Raw genomic sequence first — 18,856 nt, 5'->3', positions numbered from 1 at the left:
TGACTGAGATGCGACAGGAAGGGTGCTTTACCTATTCCCAGCTGGAAAGTGGTCAACATGGTGAAGATAGGTAACACTTCATTTTTTTCCCAGTTATTTCAACCAATGGAACTCCTTTTTGTTGCCAAACCCAGCATTCACAAGATTTTTAACATACTGCCCCAAACGACATTGAACTCCAGTGGTTTCCATTTTGGTAAACTGAAATGATGGCTTTCCATAAAAAAAGTGCTGTATGTTTTCCATAAAAATACAGGTTTTTCCATAAGAAAACAGTGAGAACCATGGCCTTGTATAAGGTGATTGTGGGATGTGAAAAGAACTCAGTGAATCCACATCAGTTTACACCAATTAAAGATCTACAGTAATGAATGAACTAGAAAAATGCCTTGGGTAAGCTTAAATTAAGCTTGGGAAAATACTTTGCATCTTTGCTTGGCAATACTTCAATGTTATCAGGCTAGATTATTCTCTTTACCTCTATAGATCTGTTCTGGATCTTGCAAATAATAATAGAACTTGATGTGTATGTAAACCAAATATAATCTTTCTGGCTGGGCATATATGTATGCTACCCCTTATGCCAGGAAAATGATTGAGACCCATCAGGACAACTTATCCTTTCATTTTTTTTCCACTTGTTGGTTCTCCATATGCTTATTAAGGTGGTAAAAAGCACATGGAGTTAGTATATTTTGTCCCATTCACTGCTTTAAATCCTGCATAAATGATTTCTACAGCTGAACTTCTGGCTGAATTTTTGACAGGTGTAAGTCCAATGTTTGCCAGAAAGAATGAAGTTGCCTTCCTGAGCATGGCTGGCAAGAGATACTCGAGAAATGAGTGACGATCCCCTTTCTACCGGAGGTCAAATCCTGCACCAATTTCTGTGTCCCAGAGAATGACTCAAGACCCACCATCTGCCAAGTAGTATGAAGGAATGCTGTTGCCAAGCCACCATCTCATACTATCCCAAAAGTTAAGGTTTCTCATTAGGGTATCTACATGCTTTCCCAGAATAGCTGGATTGTTCCTGACAGAATAATTTCTAGTTCTTTATCCATTTATTTTAAAATAAAATACCTCTTTACTACGTTGCACACTGTTAGAAAGCAAGTTATTTGTTTCATCAGGAAAGTATACTACAAGCAAATAGATTTTTATAGCCTACAACTGAGTAGCTGGAAAAAAAAAAAAAAAAGATGCAGTTAAATCTAAGCTTGGATATCCTCAGAAAATGTACAAAGCCAAACCTGTGGCTGCCCCAACATCTTAAATCACTGCAATTAGAGCAGATGTGAATTTGAATTAGTGATTACTAAGTTATTACTAGTCTTGAAATAATTTGGGTAGTTTTATAATATTCTAGATTTCATCAGTGTTATTACACAGTTAAGAATGTTGATGGAGCAATGGAGACAAAAGTAAGGTTAAGAAATTAATACTTTCTAATGGAAAAGGAGGAAAAGAGAAGGAACAAAATGAAAGCTTTTGGTACATATTTGTCAGAACGATGGTGAAAGAGCTGAAAACCAGAAAGTTTTAATTGAATTAATATTAAATGCAAGTCACACCAGCTGAAGTATTTTTCATAAATTTGCTCATCTAACCAATGAATTGAACTTATTAGGAATGCCACTGTTAGGGAAATGGTAAAATAATTCAAAGGGAAGCTATAATAAATTTACCCATAGCAGTAATATACAGTAAAACGAAGATATCATTGCTTATCATTGCTAGAAATGCAGATATTGGTGGTGTTAACTACAAGCTGGCCCAAAAAGACAATACTAGAACATGTAGCTGTAAAAAAAGGTTACTCAAAGTTTAAATATACTTTCATAAGCATTAAGAAGGTGATGATGCGCTTGTGCAATAGTTTTCTCCAATATGGAATGTATCTAAGTTTGCTGCTGCAGTACTTCAAGTCATTGTCATCCACTAAAAAACAGTTTCTGGTACCACCACTGTCATAATCCTTTCTTCTCATGATAACAAACAGAATTTAAATGCAAATGCAAGTAAATAATCAATAACACAGACTTTTCATTTACTTTTTTTCTAGCTTTTAAAACATGTTTTTTTACTTTAAAATGCTGTTACACTAATTTAGGACATACACCTACGTAGATACAGATGTAAGAATGAAGGCAAATTCTTCACATAGTCAGAATGGCGGAATAACATTGACATCAGTAAGGGATATATTGCTGTAAAATATATTTTATAATGGTTTACACAAATAAATAACGTTTTCCACCATAGTAATTAAATTTGACAGCTAGACAAAAATAATTGGTACCTTCAGTACACACAGTTCATACAACTCTTCCTATCTGCAACAACTTTACATGTGTGACAATCTTGTGAAACCTCCACTCAGATTCATTTAATCCTCATTCTTATTAACTTAATACTGTTGTACTTGTGTTTTATTATGTTTAGTTTGTTTAGTTGCATTCCCTCAGGATAATGCAACGGCAGCTTTTGAGATGAATGGAATCTGTTAGACACACTGTTACACTGATATAAAAGTTCAAAGCACAATCAAAAGCATTTTTAGTGAATATCTGTAATTGAAAATTGGTGATACAATTTTAATATGCTTTAAAATAACCCAATTGTTGCTTACCCCGCTCTGTGTTTGAGCTTTTTATCTAGGATTCCATCTCTGGAAACAAGTTTATTAAATACCAAAATGCCAATCACCATGTTGACCTGTCAAACAGAAAACAAACAGTAGATCTTTCAGTGCCTGAAAGAAAATGTTTTATCCTGTTACTTCAGAAAAGGGCTCTTACAGGCCTGCAAAATGCCTTCTGGTGCATTTCTGGGTATTCCTTCAGAAACTGTAACACCGTCCCTGAGCCCACCAAAAGGCCGTATTCTCAAATGGGTAACACATACGCACACCGCAACAGGCTGATTTTTGAATTTTTAATTATGACTGGTATCAAGTTAGATGTGTACGTCTCTGCTGGCCAGAAGCTTGACTACTACAGCTTTAATATTTCCTCCATTTGAATTGCAACGCTATCTCCTATTCTGGGAAAACCACCGCATTTGAGTCGTGCGCCCAGGGAGGAGCGGGTCGGAGCACACGACGACCGTAACCGTGGTCCTTCTGGAGCATTTACGGCCCCTGCGGGTGTTCCCACTTACACAGAACCAGCCCGCGGTTTTCCGTACCCTCCTGCACATTAGTCACTGTCTACGTCATTCCCCAAAATGCCAGTCTTGAGCCTTGTTTGACTGCAGTTTCCTTGTTTTTTTTGCGGGCCGGATGAGCGCCTGGGGTAAGTCTGGTTAGGTCCATTAAAGTAAATGGTGATATGTTCACATACATGGGTTGAAGACCTAACCTACAAAAAAATTCACGTGTTTCAGCAGTCAGACTTGGCACTCACTGGACGTACTAATGGCATTTAATGGACAACTTAATGACTGTTATTATCCATTTGTATTATTGAACCGAACTCTATGAACCTGTCTCTGCATGGCCCTGTAAAGAATCTATTAAATAAATGTTCCTTTTTTTAAAATTATTATTAGAAAAGGGTAATCCTTTTTTCCTTTCAAACAGTTTTTTCAAGACCTGTGCCAAAATACCTAATTGTTGCCAGTCTGTCCTGCCAACTCTTTTCCAGCTTTTCTTATTATCACTTTATTTTCAGCATTTGCGTTTTTCAGCTGATGTTATATAATTCTTTTGCTTTGAACACTTAGGCTTAAGTGGCTGCATGGAACAGCTCCTTCCATAGCTACTAGCTAATGGTAGGGCAAACTGCAACTGTGAACTTCAAACATTTCTGAACAAAGCTTGCCAATTACACCGAGAACATACAGTTCCATGTGAAAATTATGACTGGCTTTTTGTAAACAGCCTTGGCTCCTCTATCATGACAGGGACTGTGAGTTGTACAGAAGGATCCTGGCTTGACTCCAGGCAATGATGAGACAAACTCTATGGGAGTAGTAAACATCCATTTCAGGAAAATCTATGTAGCTAAACGGCGATATCGTTGATGACTACTAAGACCGATTCCCTTTTGCAATGGAAAATCAGAAATAACCGGTGTTGATAGCGCTATCCTAGTATAAAATTGGTGGAGTGGAAAGAAGAATTGGTTTCAAAATCTGTAAGGGAAAAATGCTAAACAAAATATTGTAAAAAAATCCATACAAACTGCAGAGCAGATGACTGATAGCCGATGGCACATGTAACGTGCAATTCATCTTACCCTGAAGTAGACACCTGAAATACTTCTGACACTTTGAGCCCTAAAAGTGTGTATTCTTCTCCACTGACAATGAAATGTGGCTGGGATAACTAGCCTAGACGCAGAAATCTACATTGCAGATGTCTACAATTAGGCAGAGTGAATCTTACACCTAAATGCATTTCTAGAGATGTGGAAGATTTATACACAAACGAGTAACATTTCCCGGCTACGATGATTTTTTCCTTTGCCTTCAAAAGCGGTAGCCATGGAGAACTTGCTGGCTGGTTCCACTCCTCCTGTTGCTTTTGCTGGCACGGTGGTACACTGCCAAGCAGCACTCTATCAAGACTGTCACTGAACTTCACAAGGCAGTGACAAGTGTGTAGATGCTACTGATAATAACTCAGTGATGCCTGTAACAAGTTTTCTGTGCCACTAATCAGGACATTATTCTTTCACAGCTTACTGTGTAGACACAGAAAGATAACTGGTATAAAGGAGTGATACAATTAAATGAATCATGCATTCAAAATACTGAAGGTATGTTAAACAATACTGAGCTCAGTATTCACAGCAAAATGTAATGCTACTGTATAGCTAAGCTTTTATAATTTAAATAGCACATTCCATCATTTCATATGAAAATACTGGAAAATATATTAATGTTTACCAAGACAACAGCAGCTGCAGGTCCAACGAAAGCATAAAGTAGCCCTCCTTCAAGAGACAGCCAACAGCTGGAAAGAACATTAGAGAAGAACTAACACAAATTAAAACTAAGTATAACACATTGCCAAGAAAGCATTAATAATTACTACAGCATGAGATTCTTCCAGTGTATGTTCAATCCTACATATAGAGATTCATATGCACATGCAAAAAAGAATTGCTTTGTTGATGTAATGATGTAGGGAGTTGAAAGCTATTTCCATTACCAATTGTTAACGTTTCAAAAGTTTTACTGTGAACTATACATATACTGAAATGCCTAAAATGTATTAAGAGCACAATAGAAAATAAGTTTGCAAATCTTTGTTGAATCTCCTCTAGCCTTGGATGATGAGTTACCTGAAGAGGACTTGCCAGGTAGGTATCTAGAAACATTTCCAGCTTACAATGCCTGACAGTTCTATACTTAAAGCAATGAAAGCTCAAGTAGCTGTAATGTAGAACTTCAGAAAAAATGGTTCCTACATATCTTCTCTTATGTCATTTAGTAATTGCTATTAGAACTAGGTCTTACTGACAATATTCCCATTAAAGAAAAATCATATATGATCTAACTGTTCTGTATTCTCTGGAATATTTTGCAAACAATTTAAATGTATATTTTAAAGCATCTGAAAACTGTATTTTCTGGTGAGCTACTAATCTTGCAGGGTCTGTCATACTGCATCGGGGCTTTCACTGAAAAACCATCAGATTTCCAAACACAGAGCGCTTGCAGAATCAAATTCTAAATATTTGATACAACATGATGTAAAGCCTTCCATATCTGCAAAAGATCAGGAGCTTCACACACTGAAGTAAATGCAGCTGTGCTATTTTCCCAGTGATTACACATTCAAAGAACTGCATGTTTATTTGAATGCATGATCACACCTACATATAAGAAAACTCAAGTATATGCGTTCAAATAATTTACTTGGATCTCACATCCAGAAACATTCACATCAGAATAATACATATCTTCTTTTATTTTCCAGTCCTGTTTTTGTACTTTTGAAAACCAAGTAAATTAAATGCAAGAACATCATAATACTAACGGTCTGTTACAGCTGGAATTCAAACCGCGAAGAATAAAAGTGTTTCCCGTTGCAATGAAGCCATGTGAAATCTGCCATATGAACCCAACTGCATCACTGTGCTAAATTCTGGAATGATAAATTGATGCAAATAGTTCATATCTGCTTCACTGTTAAAAAGGTAATACTTGTCAGGCTATTCTACCTCCTACCTCAAAAAACAGCTACAACAATTATGTTCAATTTATTTTTGTAATGTCAAAGAAAAATGCTTTCAAAATGTTCTGCAATTTTTCTTGCTATTTTTTCCAAAAGCTAGGTTATTTATTGTGAGAGACTGAGAACATGGGCTTCTGAGAGGGGGGAATGTATTCACAATGCATTTCCCTACTGGTATGAGCTTTTAAACTGCTTTTTGACTGCTGCATAACTAAGACATGTACTTAAAATTTTCATGTTTATTGGGAGATAGAAACATCAGTTCATAAAAATTGTTGATGTATTGTGTTTGAAACATAATTTCAGTTACCTGTGCTGAAAAAAAGGGTCAACAAGATTTTTTTTTAATATAAAAAGAAAACAGTTTCTACCACAAAAATCATTAAGACCAAGGGACAATTGTTCCCTCCCTTTCCCATGCCCTCAAATAAAAAGGCTGTTCAAAAAAGTGACTTCCATTTAGAGGCAGAGTTGGATAAAAATGTAGAGGTTGTCTTCTTTTCTTTACACAATCTGAATTTTCAACAATCTGGATTTTCAATGATGTGATCATTGCAATGTATTCAATATCTGCCAGTTGATGAATCTGAAATGCACTTTTTCCCAATCGTTTTCTGTTGAAAACTTTCTGAAGACAGATTCTCAGGTGCCGCCTTATACTGTAAGGCAATTGCTGTCATTTTTTTACTATTTTTCCTTCTTTGCTTCTTTTTCTTTGCTCTGATAGCTTTTTTCTATGATTTATAGTTGTTTTTATTTTGTTCTCCTGTTCTGTCTTCTTTCTCCCTGATCTCCATGTGGCAGAAAGCCATATAAATTGATTAGTATTAAGAGCATCCACTGGTGGTTTTATGGGACCATGTTACATGGTCATAAAATTCTGCTGAGTGATGAAGTATCTGTAGACTTGCTCCTGTGTCCTGTAGATTTTGTGAGCTGTTTGATGCTCTCCAGGAGAATGGTTTCTTCTCTTAGGAGAACATGACTATGACTGAATTTTAATTTTTGCTGATATAATGAATTCCTGGAAGTTATCTGCACTGCTCATTAATATACAGCACTGTATGTAAACACGAGTGGGTCACGCAGGTTTATTCACTATAACTTGTAGTAGTGGTGCTTTCATAGCCCTGATCGTCTGAAGAGAGGCAGCAACAATATTTATTAGACACACAGAAAGAATTGGAAAAAACAATCAAGCTTTCAGACACACAAATATTTTTCAGATATCCTGAAATATCTAAAAGCTTGTCACTGTGGGTTTTATTATTTTTAGGAAATCCCTTCAGCTTCTGTATCTATATCATTACAAGTGTCTGTGTGAAATAGTTTTCATGTGTAGTTTTAAATGTGCAGTAATATAACTGTCTAGTAATTAGGGTTGAAAGAAAAAGATAGAAATCAGAGATTGTTGGTGACAGAATTGGTTCGAGTGTGAACAATTCAAGCTGCTCCCATCAGTCCAATATGTTATGAAGCCAAGATCTGTTTCAAAGATCCTTGGGCCTTTCGGTCAATCTCTTCATGCGTGGGACTATGGGACTGGAATCAATTCCTTCATTTTTACTCTTAATTTTCTCCATTTGGAAGCACCGTTTTGAAAAACAGCATCTTACAGACCAGGAATAGTTTGCAACAGGATAGAGTTCTGATGGCAGCGTGTGTGTAACTGATTGCAGCCAAACAGGCCAGATACAGTGTAAGCAGTTAACAAACTTACACGAGTGCTTTAGTCATGGGAGGAGGAGCAGAACAGGAGCTCTGCTTTTACATCGCCCAGCAGTTGTTATGGGACACAATTCTTCGCTGGCTTCTAGACTGGGACAGCACGTCAGCTGGTGATGGAGGAGGAATCTCCATTCCCTGTATTCCCTGTTTTCCTTATATTATTCTGATGTCAAATGACAAGAAAATGTATTTGCAAGTGAGATGAGAAAGCTGCATTATGGTTCTGTCTGTCCCTTGTACATCTTCTTCTGTGCTTTTGTCCCATGGTACCGTGTCAGCTGAATTTGGATCCTGGGAGAGGAGCTGTTACATGGGCAGAGACTTGCTCTTTTTTACTTTCCAGGTTACACTTAATGAATGATTTGTTGCTTTGTCTGAATATTTCAGTATATCCTCTTTTAAAAATGCATTCAGCTCAGGAGGGAAGCGGGAAGCAACACTAACTAAAGCAAGTAGTCACATGTGAATAGTATCACTGGAGTAACTGCAGTGGAATTGATCCTGCAAGGGACAGGGCTACATCCCCAACGGGGTCTGGACATGGTAAACTTGTGATTCGTAATCCTCACAGCCGAAATGGTCCTCCAGTCCTCCTTCAAGGACTAAATAACAAAAAAGCCAGCAAGATGAGCACATATTAGCTAGAAAAAAACGTCAGAGGGGCAGGTATCTTAATTTAACACCCACAAGGGGGCTAAGCCCGTTGGTTCACTAATGACTGCCAGCTCTAAGTGCTGTCCCACAGTTAAGCACTTCAGCCAGGTAAGCCGTTCCTCATTAATAAAATGCAAGACGCGTGTTGTCACAGTTTAAAACTAAAGAGCTCGGTGGTTAGAGCCGGTATTCAGGCGGACATTTGGGTTTGAATCCTTACCCAGCGAGGACTTGAAGCGTCCCCCGCCATGTGCCAAGAGGGTGGGAGACACAGGGCAGGGAGGGGGAATCCTGATCTCACTCAGTGATGATGCTAAGGAGAATAATTAAATATTCATTGAAGCGAGGACTTGACCTAACTCATCCTCATCTCTGATGAATGCCCTCATTACCAGGCTATAGAGTCATATTTCCTCTCTTTCTGTCCAGATGCATACTTAATTTCTCAGGCGACGTGAGGAGAGCTCCAAACAGGACGACCGAAGGAAACATGCTCTCTCCTACATAACGTCTTGGTGGTTGGAGCGTTCTGCTGGCAGGGGGAGGCTCGGCCCAAGCTCCTTCTTCAGCAGGAGACGACCGAAGGGCAGCCTCGCTGACGAGTGAATTTCCCGGCGCGCTAAATGCGCTCTGGAACCAGCCAGGCGGCTAAACGGGAACTGCATTAATAAAATGTAAATGAAGTACACAGATCTTCTCGCCGCTGTCTCTCTAGTACAGCACGGTCCAGGGAATGGGCTGGATCAGGCACTCGAGGAGAGAGGGGATGGACGGGAGAGCTAATTTGAGATTTCTGCGGGCCTTTGGCTCCCAGCAGCTCAGGGGCATTACAGCCGAGGTACGTGCTCGGTGGGCAGAAACGGGGGTGCCAAAAAGACTCTTGCCAGTAGAGTTTTAGACATGTTTAGAGGCTGGCCGTAACATTTGACTTTCACCTTGGTAAATGGATATAAATGTTAGGTGTCTAGAGTGGACTTAACCCTCGGTGTTTCTAAAAGGCTTGCGACTTCAAAACCTCACAAGAAATCTAGGATCCCTGGGGCTCTGCTGAGCTCAGTCCACGACTGGCATATGGTTTTCTCTTTGCTCTTCCGTGGACCACTCAGTGACGCCTAGGGCAGTTCCAAGTGTGAATGGGTACCTGTAGAGCCTTCAGACTATGCTGTGGAATTCCTGATGGGTATGACAGTCTTGTTAATTAAAAACATAATTTATCATTTCAGAGTGACTTACTAGTGGGCTGTTCCATATCCTTTTGTCTTGGTAAAGCCTATTGATATTGCAACCACTAACGCTGGTAAACCTGGAAAAAACCAAAGCAGTAATAACCGTTAGATGCTGAGCAAACTACTGCTGTTCTGTCTGGACAAAAAATGATGGGGCAGGCTAATGCAAAATGGCCAATTTTACATGGAATGAATCATTTAATGAAGCACAGTGATATTGCAGGATTTGTTTTTCTGAAGCACCGGCAGGGAGGAGGACACTGTTTTCTGCCCACGTTGTACCACTTTGATGTAGCTAAATTACTGGTACATTTGACAGGTCTTAAAGTGAACTAGGAAGAGGCTTCATGAATATGCAGTGAATGTTTTTTCTTGTTTTATTTTGATTACTTGATATTACACTACTTTGCTGAAAAACTTCTAAAATTTTGTTAAAACATATTTATAAAAGAACGCTAAAATATACACCACCATAGCTTGAGCTTGAGATAAAGTGGAAGGGCTCCTAACCTTGTTTTCTTTTTAGTGACGTGTTGTCTACTATCTTTCAGGTTTACTGAAGAAAATGATGATATTCTTGACATTGTCACTGCATTAAACGTTTCATTCCATTGGTCCTGAGGAAATTAATTTTACGGACTTACCCCATCCAAGGCACAGGAAACGTTTCCTTATGAGCCGTGTCCTAATTTTTCCAGTAACAGCCATATATGACTGCCACGCTTCTGTCAAAACCCAACAGAATGAAGCTAAGAAGAAGAAGTGTAAAAATGCGGTGGTTGTGGTGCAGATGCCCTGCAGGGAGCAAAGAGAAGCTCATGCTGAATACTTAGGGACACTCATTTCTCTTTTCAATTCAAAGAGTTGTCATATTCTATCATCTTGACCTCTATCCTTAGTATCAACTCCCCCTTTATGATGTGGCAGCCACAAAGAGAGAGAGAAAGAAAGAGAGATGTTGACGGGGATTAGGCAGAAGAGGTTTTGACTGTTTTCCCGAACACTAAGTGTGCTGAGCAGGGACAAAGAAGACAAAATGAATCGTGCCACCAGATTTTTCTCTACACAGTTACTTTGACCAGGCATCATCATAAAGCCATTGTGGTAAGCAAGTTACAAAGTTACTGATTATAGAATCTCACAGAGCTGAATAAAGAAAACGTGGGGATACAAATGCTCCAAATTGCCAGTTACATTTTCTTCCCCTCCATGCAGAAAGATCTGAATTTTAGGCAATAGATTAAGTTTGATTTATTTGATTTTTTACTTAATTCTTACAGAACATTAACCACTGGAATATACTGCCTGAGATCTTTATAGTCAGGTTTAAGTATCATAACCTTAACAATTACCCTGGATACTGTTTTTCTGGGTATCAGCCATTTGTCATGTGAAAAGTATTTTGAGCACATGCAATTGGCTTTCTTTTGTCACTGTAGCCCTTAATTAAACTTGACATTGTAGCTTGTATAAATGAGCTTCTTGGCATAAATGATGATCTACCCTCCACTGTGTTGCTCAAAACAGGCTATAAAATGATGCAGTGTGCATTGTACCCCAGAACCAAACCCACACCAGTAATGTTGAGAAGGTCCTTATCACAATTTATCCTTATCACAATTTGAAGTGTCAAAACTACATCAAGGTTAAAAAAAAAATAAAAAAAATCCCACACCCAATATTAACAATGCAAGATCGTAGTGGAGAAATGAAGATATTATTTTTGTGATTATTTCTTTATGCAGCATACACATCTAATAGCTATCTTACACACATGTCATAAAAGGCTAGTCAATTTTTTTTACTAAAATACCCAGTTCAGCAAACTATTTAGGGAGAAAATATGCAAGTTGCTAATTATATATAGATGCTTGTATATACTGTTGAATCGAGGCTGGCAGCTACAAAAATTGGGGAAGGATAAGATATATATGGCACCACGCATGTTTTTTAGTTCATTTTATATTCCTAATTACTTTCAGGTCTTTTTTTTTTATTTTCTGTTGTGTTAATTTTCCCAGATTCTTATCTGAAATCAGTTGTGTTGGTTCACTCCAATAGTTATCTCAAATACATAGCTGATAGCTGATATCAGCTGATATTAGCATTAGCTGATATCAACCTCTGAACTTTCAAAAAGATATGCACTTGAAGAGTCAAGACTTAATGATTTCCTGCTATGAATTTACAGATGTGACAAACACCTTGTTTTCTAATCCTGGGTCAAACTGTCTATGTAAATCTGGGGGAAAGGGGCTCTATATAATTATATGCAAGAGAACTACTGTTTGTTTTTAAAACGCGAGGAATGTGAGCTGGAAAAAACAGCAGATCCTGAAAATGCACTAGTCATTCCATCCTAGATATTGCCATTAATTCTTATGTTTAGATGTCCATGAAGTATGTGGATTCATAAAATCTATCCTGTTAAAGCCTGACTGATAGCAGTATTTCGTGTATATGAAAAATAAATATTTAAAAATGAAAGCTATGCAGTGAAACACACAATAAATAGAAAATACTTTTCTATTACTAATACTTTCTTTTACTAGCTGGCTCACATGTTATGAAGTCCCACTATACAACTTTAATTTGCTTTCCTATCAATGTTTTTGTAAAAGCCAGCATGTTCTGTTGGAACGAGAATTTGACAATAAAATGACTTTTGAGGAAGAGTACAGAGTCTTTTAGGGAGAAACTGCATTGATAAAACAGTATTACCTTGACAAAAAATGTGAATATACTATTTCCCTTATAAATAATGCAAATACAAACAAATCCTGATCTTTTTGGTGAAAACATTGCTAACCCTTATGGCTGACTGCGTACAGACTGTAGGATTTAGTTCATAATTTATCCCCTGTATTGAAAGAAAGATAGATGATGATAATCTGAGACAAATGTGGATATGGTTGTTGTGGAAGAAAGAACTGTGATGAAAATGTTAATGATCATGTTGATCACAAAATGAGAAGACAGAAGCAAGTTTTATTAGAAGCGATCTCTGAATATATGACTGCTGATTATAACCAACTCTTCTGAATGGCAGACAGGGGTCTTTAATGAACAGCGACGGCAAGTCTGTATCCCTGATATAACAGCGTATTTGCATCACATACCATCAGAAAGATGCAAATCAGCCTCAAAACGTCACCTAACAGCCACTGGGGGATTGAGATGACAGGATTCTGAGCAGGCAGTGCTTGAAGTGAATTCAGCTTCCCTCCTTCCCCAGCCAGAGAAGCAATCCTGGCAAACGAAACCCCGTCTCCCAGGTACAGCCATGGGCTCAGCACGGTTGACCAATACCCTCCTGGAAATCTGGCTTTTAGGGACTTCTGTATTCTTCCCCTTTGATAAACAAACAATACTGTTCTGTCTGGGAAAGCACTTTATCTGGGAAGCCTATTTCCAAATAGGAACAAAAATTCGTTTTCACCAACGGCTGTTATTAAACGGGGCATTGAGTATCTCTAGCCAGGGAGCCATAATTTTAGCAAGTACTTTATTAGTATTCTCTTCTTTCTCACCAGGTCATGGACTACTCCCAGTCTCTCCTTCTTGCCGCCTTCTCCCTTGCCAAGGGACCACCACCTCCCCTCACCTCGCTGCACACGCAGCAGCATCACGAAAACCTCGTGGCCCACGGCTCACGGAGAGCTGCAGCGTGTCAACCTGTCGGCGCCAGGAGATAGCGGTGTGCACCTTTCCCACTGCTTTAGGAGGAGATGTTTCTTATTTGTTTCTAATTCTAGTTTATTAAAACTCACTGCATTAATTACCTGTGCTGAGCACCTGTCAACTTGCAACAAAATGAATTTTAACAGCCTAATTTATTCACTATTTCTTCAAGCTCCTGAAATTAAGTCAACTCTGTTACTTTAACCTCCTCTTCCTCCCATCGCTGTTGTTCTCAGCTCCCTATATTTAATTCTAATTACAAGTGGGGGAAGGGAGCTTTTCTGTCCTCAGAATGCACAATTTCATGAGCTTTAATTGAGCCTCAAGTGTTTAGCTACCTTGAATATCTAAGTAAGACCATTCATCCCTTTTTAATAAACCATACACCTTTGAAAGCAAGAGCTCACATCAGGTATCAAATTATTTCCTGCTTTCATTCTTGTAAGACACCCACTCCAAATGAGGGTACTGAATCACAGCTGAGAAATGTAAAAAACAGTGGAAATTCAAAGCTACTTATTCTAGCAATTAATATTTTTAATGTAATAATGATGAATAATAGAGAGAACATTTATCTGATTTTATGACCTACAAAAAGTAGGTCATAAATGTAACCTCAAGATAATAATTTATCACTCTTTTTGGAGCATCTGGTTGTTGGTGTTTATTTTTTTTTTTTTTAATAGAACAGTGGGTTTTTTAATAGCAGTGTGAACAGATCTTCCCCACAAAGAAGGTTAAGTAAGGACACCTGATTTGTCTTCTTGCCCTGAAACAGGTTCTTTTTCCTTCAGCAAACTACTTGCCTGTCTCTGGGTTCTGATAAATAGTATAAGAATCAAAGCTACTGGAAAATGAACATGAAAAATTAAATCTGCATTGGTGATATCAAAATGAATATGGCTAAAATCCACTCAGCTTGGATTATGTCATGAAATGAAAACTCGTAGAAAATCATTTAAATGATAAAATTTCTTGGAGATTAAAAAAATCTTGCCCTTGACTTAGCTCTGAGGAGATAAACCTAAGAAGATAAACTAAATGGGTGCTAATTTTATTCTTATAAAGTTCTGACCATGTGCCATATAGACAAAGAAAGAGCAGTTAAAGACCACAATAATAAAAGAAACAAAGAACAAACAAAGCAAAGTCAATGCGAAGGATGTAGCAAAGAGCAGAAATATAATTCTATGTCAAAACTGGTGTCTTTTATTGGCTTTTCATGAGTCTCAAGTCCTCAACTATAAAAGCTTATCTTTCCTTCTTTAAATTAAAAATTTAAATTAAATATATAAATTCATAAAGGAAAATACTGCTTATTATTCTTTATTTGGTTTTTAATGTCATTTATCTTTGAACTGATTTGCACAATACCGTACCTTTGTCTCGGGAATGGCAGACACTGTCAGAATACAGGGATACAGTATATAGGTCAGACAATATTGAATTCTAGATTAAATAGTAATTTCTAGAGTAAACTGTCATGAAATAGTAGAGGGACTTTCAGAGGCTGTGGAACAAAGAAGTAAGGGCTTGCATCTCAGGAGTGTTTTTCTGGAAGGAGGACAGATTTTTCAATGACAAAAAAATATGGCAAGGAAGGCTGTCTCTTCAGTTGCAAACATATTTGAAACTGTTAGGATCTTAAACGCCTGAGAAATCATAGCTGTAGACTTTCAGGTTTCTCTTCCAGGATCATTAATATTACTGGCACCATAAAGCTTTGAAGGTACTATCTCATTTAAAAAATCCCATGTTCTTTTCTTTTGCCAGGCTTCAGTACTGCTAATACCACTTGTTGAAGCAAAGAATCCAGGAAATCTGGCACCCATATTGAAAATAGTGGAAGGAATTGTTCTAAAATAATGTTACTCATATTTTAATTCAACAACTATGAAACTATTTAATTAGCTTATAGACAACCTTTTAGATCTTCTAAAAATCTTCTCTGGTGTCCTTAAAAGTTGAAGGCTCAAGTGGTTTAACTTCCTTACATTATGTTCTGCTATCTGACATGATAACCCAAAATAATTAGCATTTGACTTCATGAGCATTTATGTGAAGAGATATGCAGTTAATTACTATACAGCAGGATTCTGTATGTGGTACAAGCCAGTGAGAATGGTAACCTCTACTTGGATTTTCAGACCAAGCTAATTTTTTAGTGCAACAGCAGTGGGTTTTGAGTAGTATGTGATCTGCCCCACAAAAATAATGAGCCATAACTAAGGACACTCAATTTTTCATTCTTCTACTCAATAATTTTTGTTTGCCCACAACAAGCAAGATGCCTTTCTAGGTTCTGATAAATAGCATATAAGCTGGCTGGAAATGACCCAGCTGTTTCTGCAGTTCCTTTGGTTTAGCTTATGACTACAGTCTCACAAAGGTCTTCTATATCATCAACAGCACCACAATGCCGCAGGAAGATATTTTCAGTATCAAGTTTTGATTTTTTTTTTTTGTAGTATCATGTGCAAATTTTCACAACAGTTGCCAAACTTTGGGGCCACTACATGTGCCCAGTCTCAGAGCGCAGTATAATTTGTTCAGCTATTTTGATTTAAGGTTTGTTTGTCTGTCATATCTTGTCTTCTCTTCTGGAGTCTGTCTTTTTATCTGACGATATGACCCCAGTGATCCTCGTGCAATGCTGTGAGTGTGACTATAAGAAAACTTATACTTTAAACTATAAGTTTTCTCCACATTTGCACTTTCCAGACACACTTGAAATATCTGTCTTCTAATTTTCACGTAAAATTCCTCTAGATGCTTTACCGACAGATTCAATTCCTGCTCCTCTTTTTCCAGTGTTTACCTCCAAGGTATTTCTGAAAACTACCTCCCTGTGAGTAAAGCATTCACAATCTTCATTGACACTTACTTACTTATGAAGGAGATCAGTCAGAATGTCTCCTGGTTTTTTCCCAGGGTGCAGAGTCCAGTAATAGAGGTGATGTTCATATCTGATCCACAAAAAGTGTACAGAGCCTTCTTGTTAGCTTCTGCCCTTTGCAGTTCTTTTCCTTGAAAGTTCTCCTTTGGTAGTTGTCACCTCTATCACTCATATCAACAATCTCTGCATTTAAATTTGATACTGTATAGTTGTACTTTAGCATCCCACAGTTATTTCTATAAAGGGCTGATGTTTCTTATCCAATCTAATTCCTCTGCTAGCCATTATTCTTCTCCAGACCTTATAACGTACATAGTACAAAATCATTCTGTTAACCAGATGTGAAGGGATAGTCTGCTATTTTGGGGATAGAAAAGAATTCGTGGAAGTTACTCGCTGCATTTGCAAACCTTCCTTGCTCTGTCGTATGGCAGAACCTGTCTACGCTAGTAAGAGTAAAGGCAGCCTTAATGCACTGGCGTGTGATCCATGCTGCTACACCCTTAGTGAATTCCTTGGCACAGTTTTGACCTGGGCCAAAAAATGTTCTTCCAGCCCAGGCCCAGGCCCAGATTGAAGGAGATCCCGGGCCAGGAACCCTGCCTGACGATCGCCTTGCACACAACTGTCCTCCTGCCCTGCAGGGCTCAGCTGTTACGGACGCAAGCCGTGCGCTAGTTCCCCTTGGGGATGTACAAATATTTGTGGCTGGTTTTGGTTACTGGTTGGGGTAGAGGCAAGAAGTCCAGCTGGATAATTCATAATATGCTCAGCTATTACTAACGCATGAGACAGTAAATTTCATTCCGTGTTGTTTACAGCATTCTCTGGAGCTTGCCAGTGCAATGTGCAAGTTCATAATGTGTTAACTCCGGATTGCTTTCTTGGTGGCATGCCTACTGTAAATTGAAAGCCAGTTGGAAGACAGTTCTCATGCAGTTTCCTTACGCTCATGCTCATTTTAGTCTTCCTCCTGGTTTGGATTGTTATTGCTAGATAATATTCAAGCAAATGAGCTCAGCACAAGCAATATCATAGAACAGGTTATTCAGAGCCAATTTAATTTCTTCAATTACAAAACTGAGCAAGGGAAGCTCTTCCCTTTTTGCCTTTGTGCTGTCAACTTGTATATTTTTCTGGGCAGTTGGGAAATGAAGGAATACGATCCTCTAATTGGGTACAGGATTAATTCAAAAGTCAGTGGAAAGACTCCCATTAATATAAGTGGGCTTTATATTGGGCATTACAGCTATAGAATAAGGGATGAGAGGTGCATGAACAGAGGCTTGTGATCTTGCTTCTTATCCTAAGTGTTTTAAATGTTTACAAAGTATTGCATGAATATTTTTCTGGTAAGTGAATACGGCCTACTTCACATCACAAATTTATTCTGTTAGCTTTGATGTTAAACACTTTAAACAAGGTAAATGTCAACTCTGTCAGGACAAAATTACTAAGTATTTTAACTATGATGTCCTCACATGAATGTGTTGTGAAGTTTATGATGCTCAGAACAGCAAGTTTTCAGGAAGACTTGAAAGAAAATAAGAAGCCCTTTACAACTCTGAAGCATAAAATCAATTTAAATCCAAGTTTTTTCAACTTTTTCCTGACTAATTAACCTCAAATCGCTATCACTGAGTTGTAGTAGTGATGTTTCGCTGTGCCAGAGAACACCCTTTCCTAGTTCTCTTTCCCGTATTTGGTTAATTTTTTCCTAAAAAATCAACCCTTTTGAGTGTAAAGTGATCACGCTTAGTTCAAGTAAAAAACAACTTCTTCATTACCGAGCTATTGAGGAATGACAATTAAAAAATTAAATTGAAGGTGATGCTCTCCTGAAAAATTACTCTATAAAAATAGCTTTGTGAGGTTTTGCATTACCAAGTCCGAAGGATTCTTCTATAAAGTTGGATAAAATATAGACCTGTGGATAAAATATAGATTTGTTTTTTTTTTTAATTGATGGGCAAGCAAAATCAACCTGGTCTCTGAAAACCACTGAAGAATTGAAGTTCTTATGTTCTTGCGCATCGCTGAGGGTAGCAGTACTATAAAAGCAGAACTGAGGGTGCAGTGTGAACATAAGGGACTGGATTGATATTGATGAAACTGCAATTTGGCCTGAAAAGTCTCTGTAACTGGCTGTGACTCATAGGAAAAAAGAGAATGCACGCTGGCTGTCAGAGTGGCTCTACTGGGCTGTCAGAAACAATTCTATTTACTTGGGAACTATGTAAATTAAGGTGGAGATTATGGATAAATAATAAACAGGCTTCACTGATGTTATTGTGCTTTGGTTTTCAGGACAGTTGTTTTTCAGGAACTGTTTTTAGACTATGAAAATTCCATATTGGTTTTATGTTAAAATACGGAATGTGCAGTGTGCTCCCTTAAATGAAGACAAATGCTCTAGGCAGGTTTGAAGAGACATAATAATGAGACAACTGCATTAACAATGAAGCAAAAGCTGTTTGGCTATAA

General features: G+C 37.9%; 1 protein-coding gene across 1 annotated transcript in view; it reads right to left on the bottom strand.

Moving 5' to 3' along the window:
* The window catches only part of ADGRB3 (adhesion G protein-coupled receptor B3), a 460,271-nt gene that overhangs the window by 34,040 nt on the left and 407,375 nt on the right, over nucleotides 1-18,856 (bottom strand). Inside the window, exons 20-23 of the mRNA XM_075046423.1 lie at nucleotides 10,440-10,590; nucleotides 9,803-9,872; nucleotides 4,894-4,960; nucleotides 2,633-2,718 (exon numbers count right to left, since the gene is read on the bottom strand). Coding sequence (XP_074902524.1) covers nucleotides 2,633-2,718; nucleotides 4,894-4,960; nucleotides 9,803-9,872; nucleotides 10,440-10,590 — 374 coding nt within the window. The remainder of the gene's footprint in view (nucleotides 1-2,632; nucleotides 2,719-4,893; nucleotides 4,961-9,802; nucleotides 9,873-10,439; nucleotides 10,591-18,856) is intronic.

This window comes from Buteo buteo, chromosome 15 (assembly GCF_964188355.1).
Source record: "Buteo buteo chromosome 15, bButBut1.hap1.1, whole genome shotgun sequence".
NCBI classification, from domain to species: Eukaryota; Metazoa; Chordata; class Aves; order Accipitriformes; family Accipitridae; genus Buteo; species Buteo buteo.
The sequence above is the reverse complement of the archived record's forward strand: the minus strand, read 5'-3'. Positions and strand labels throughout refer to the sequence as shown.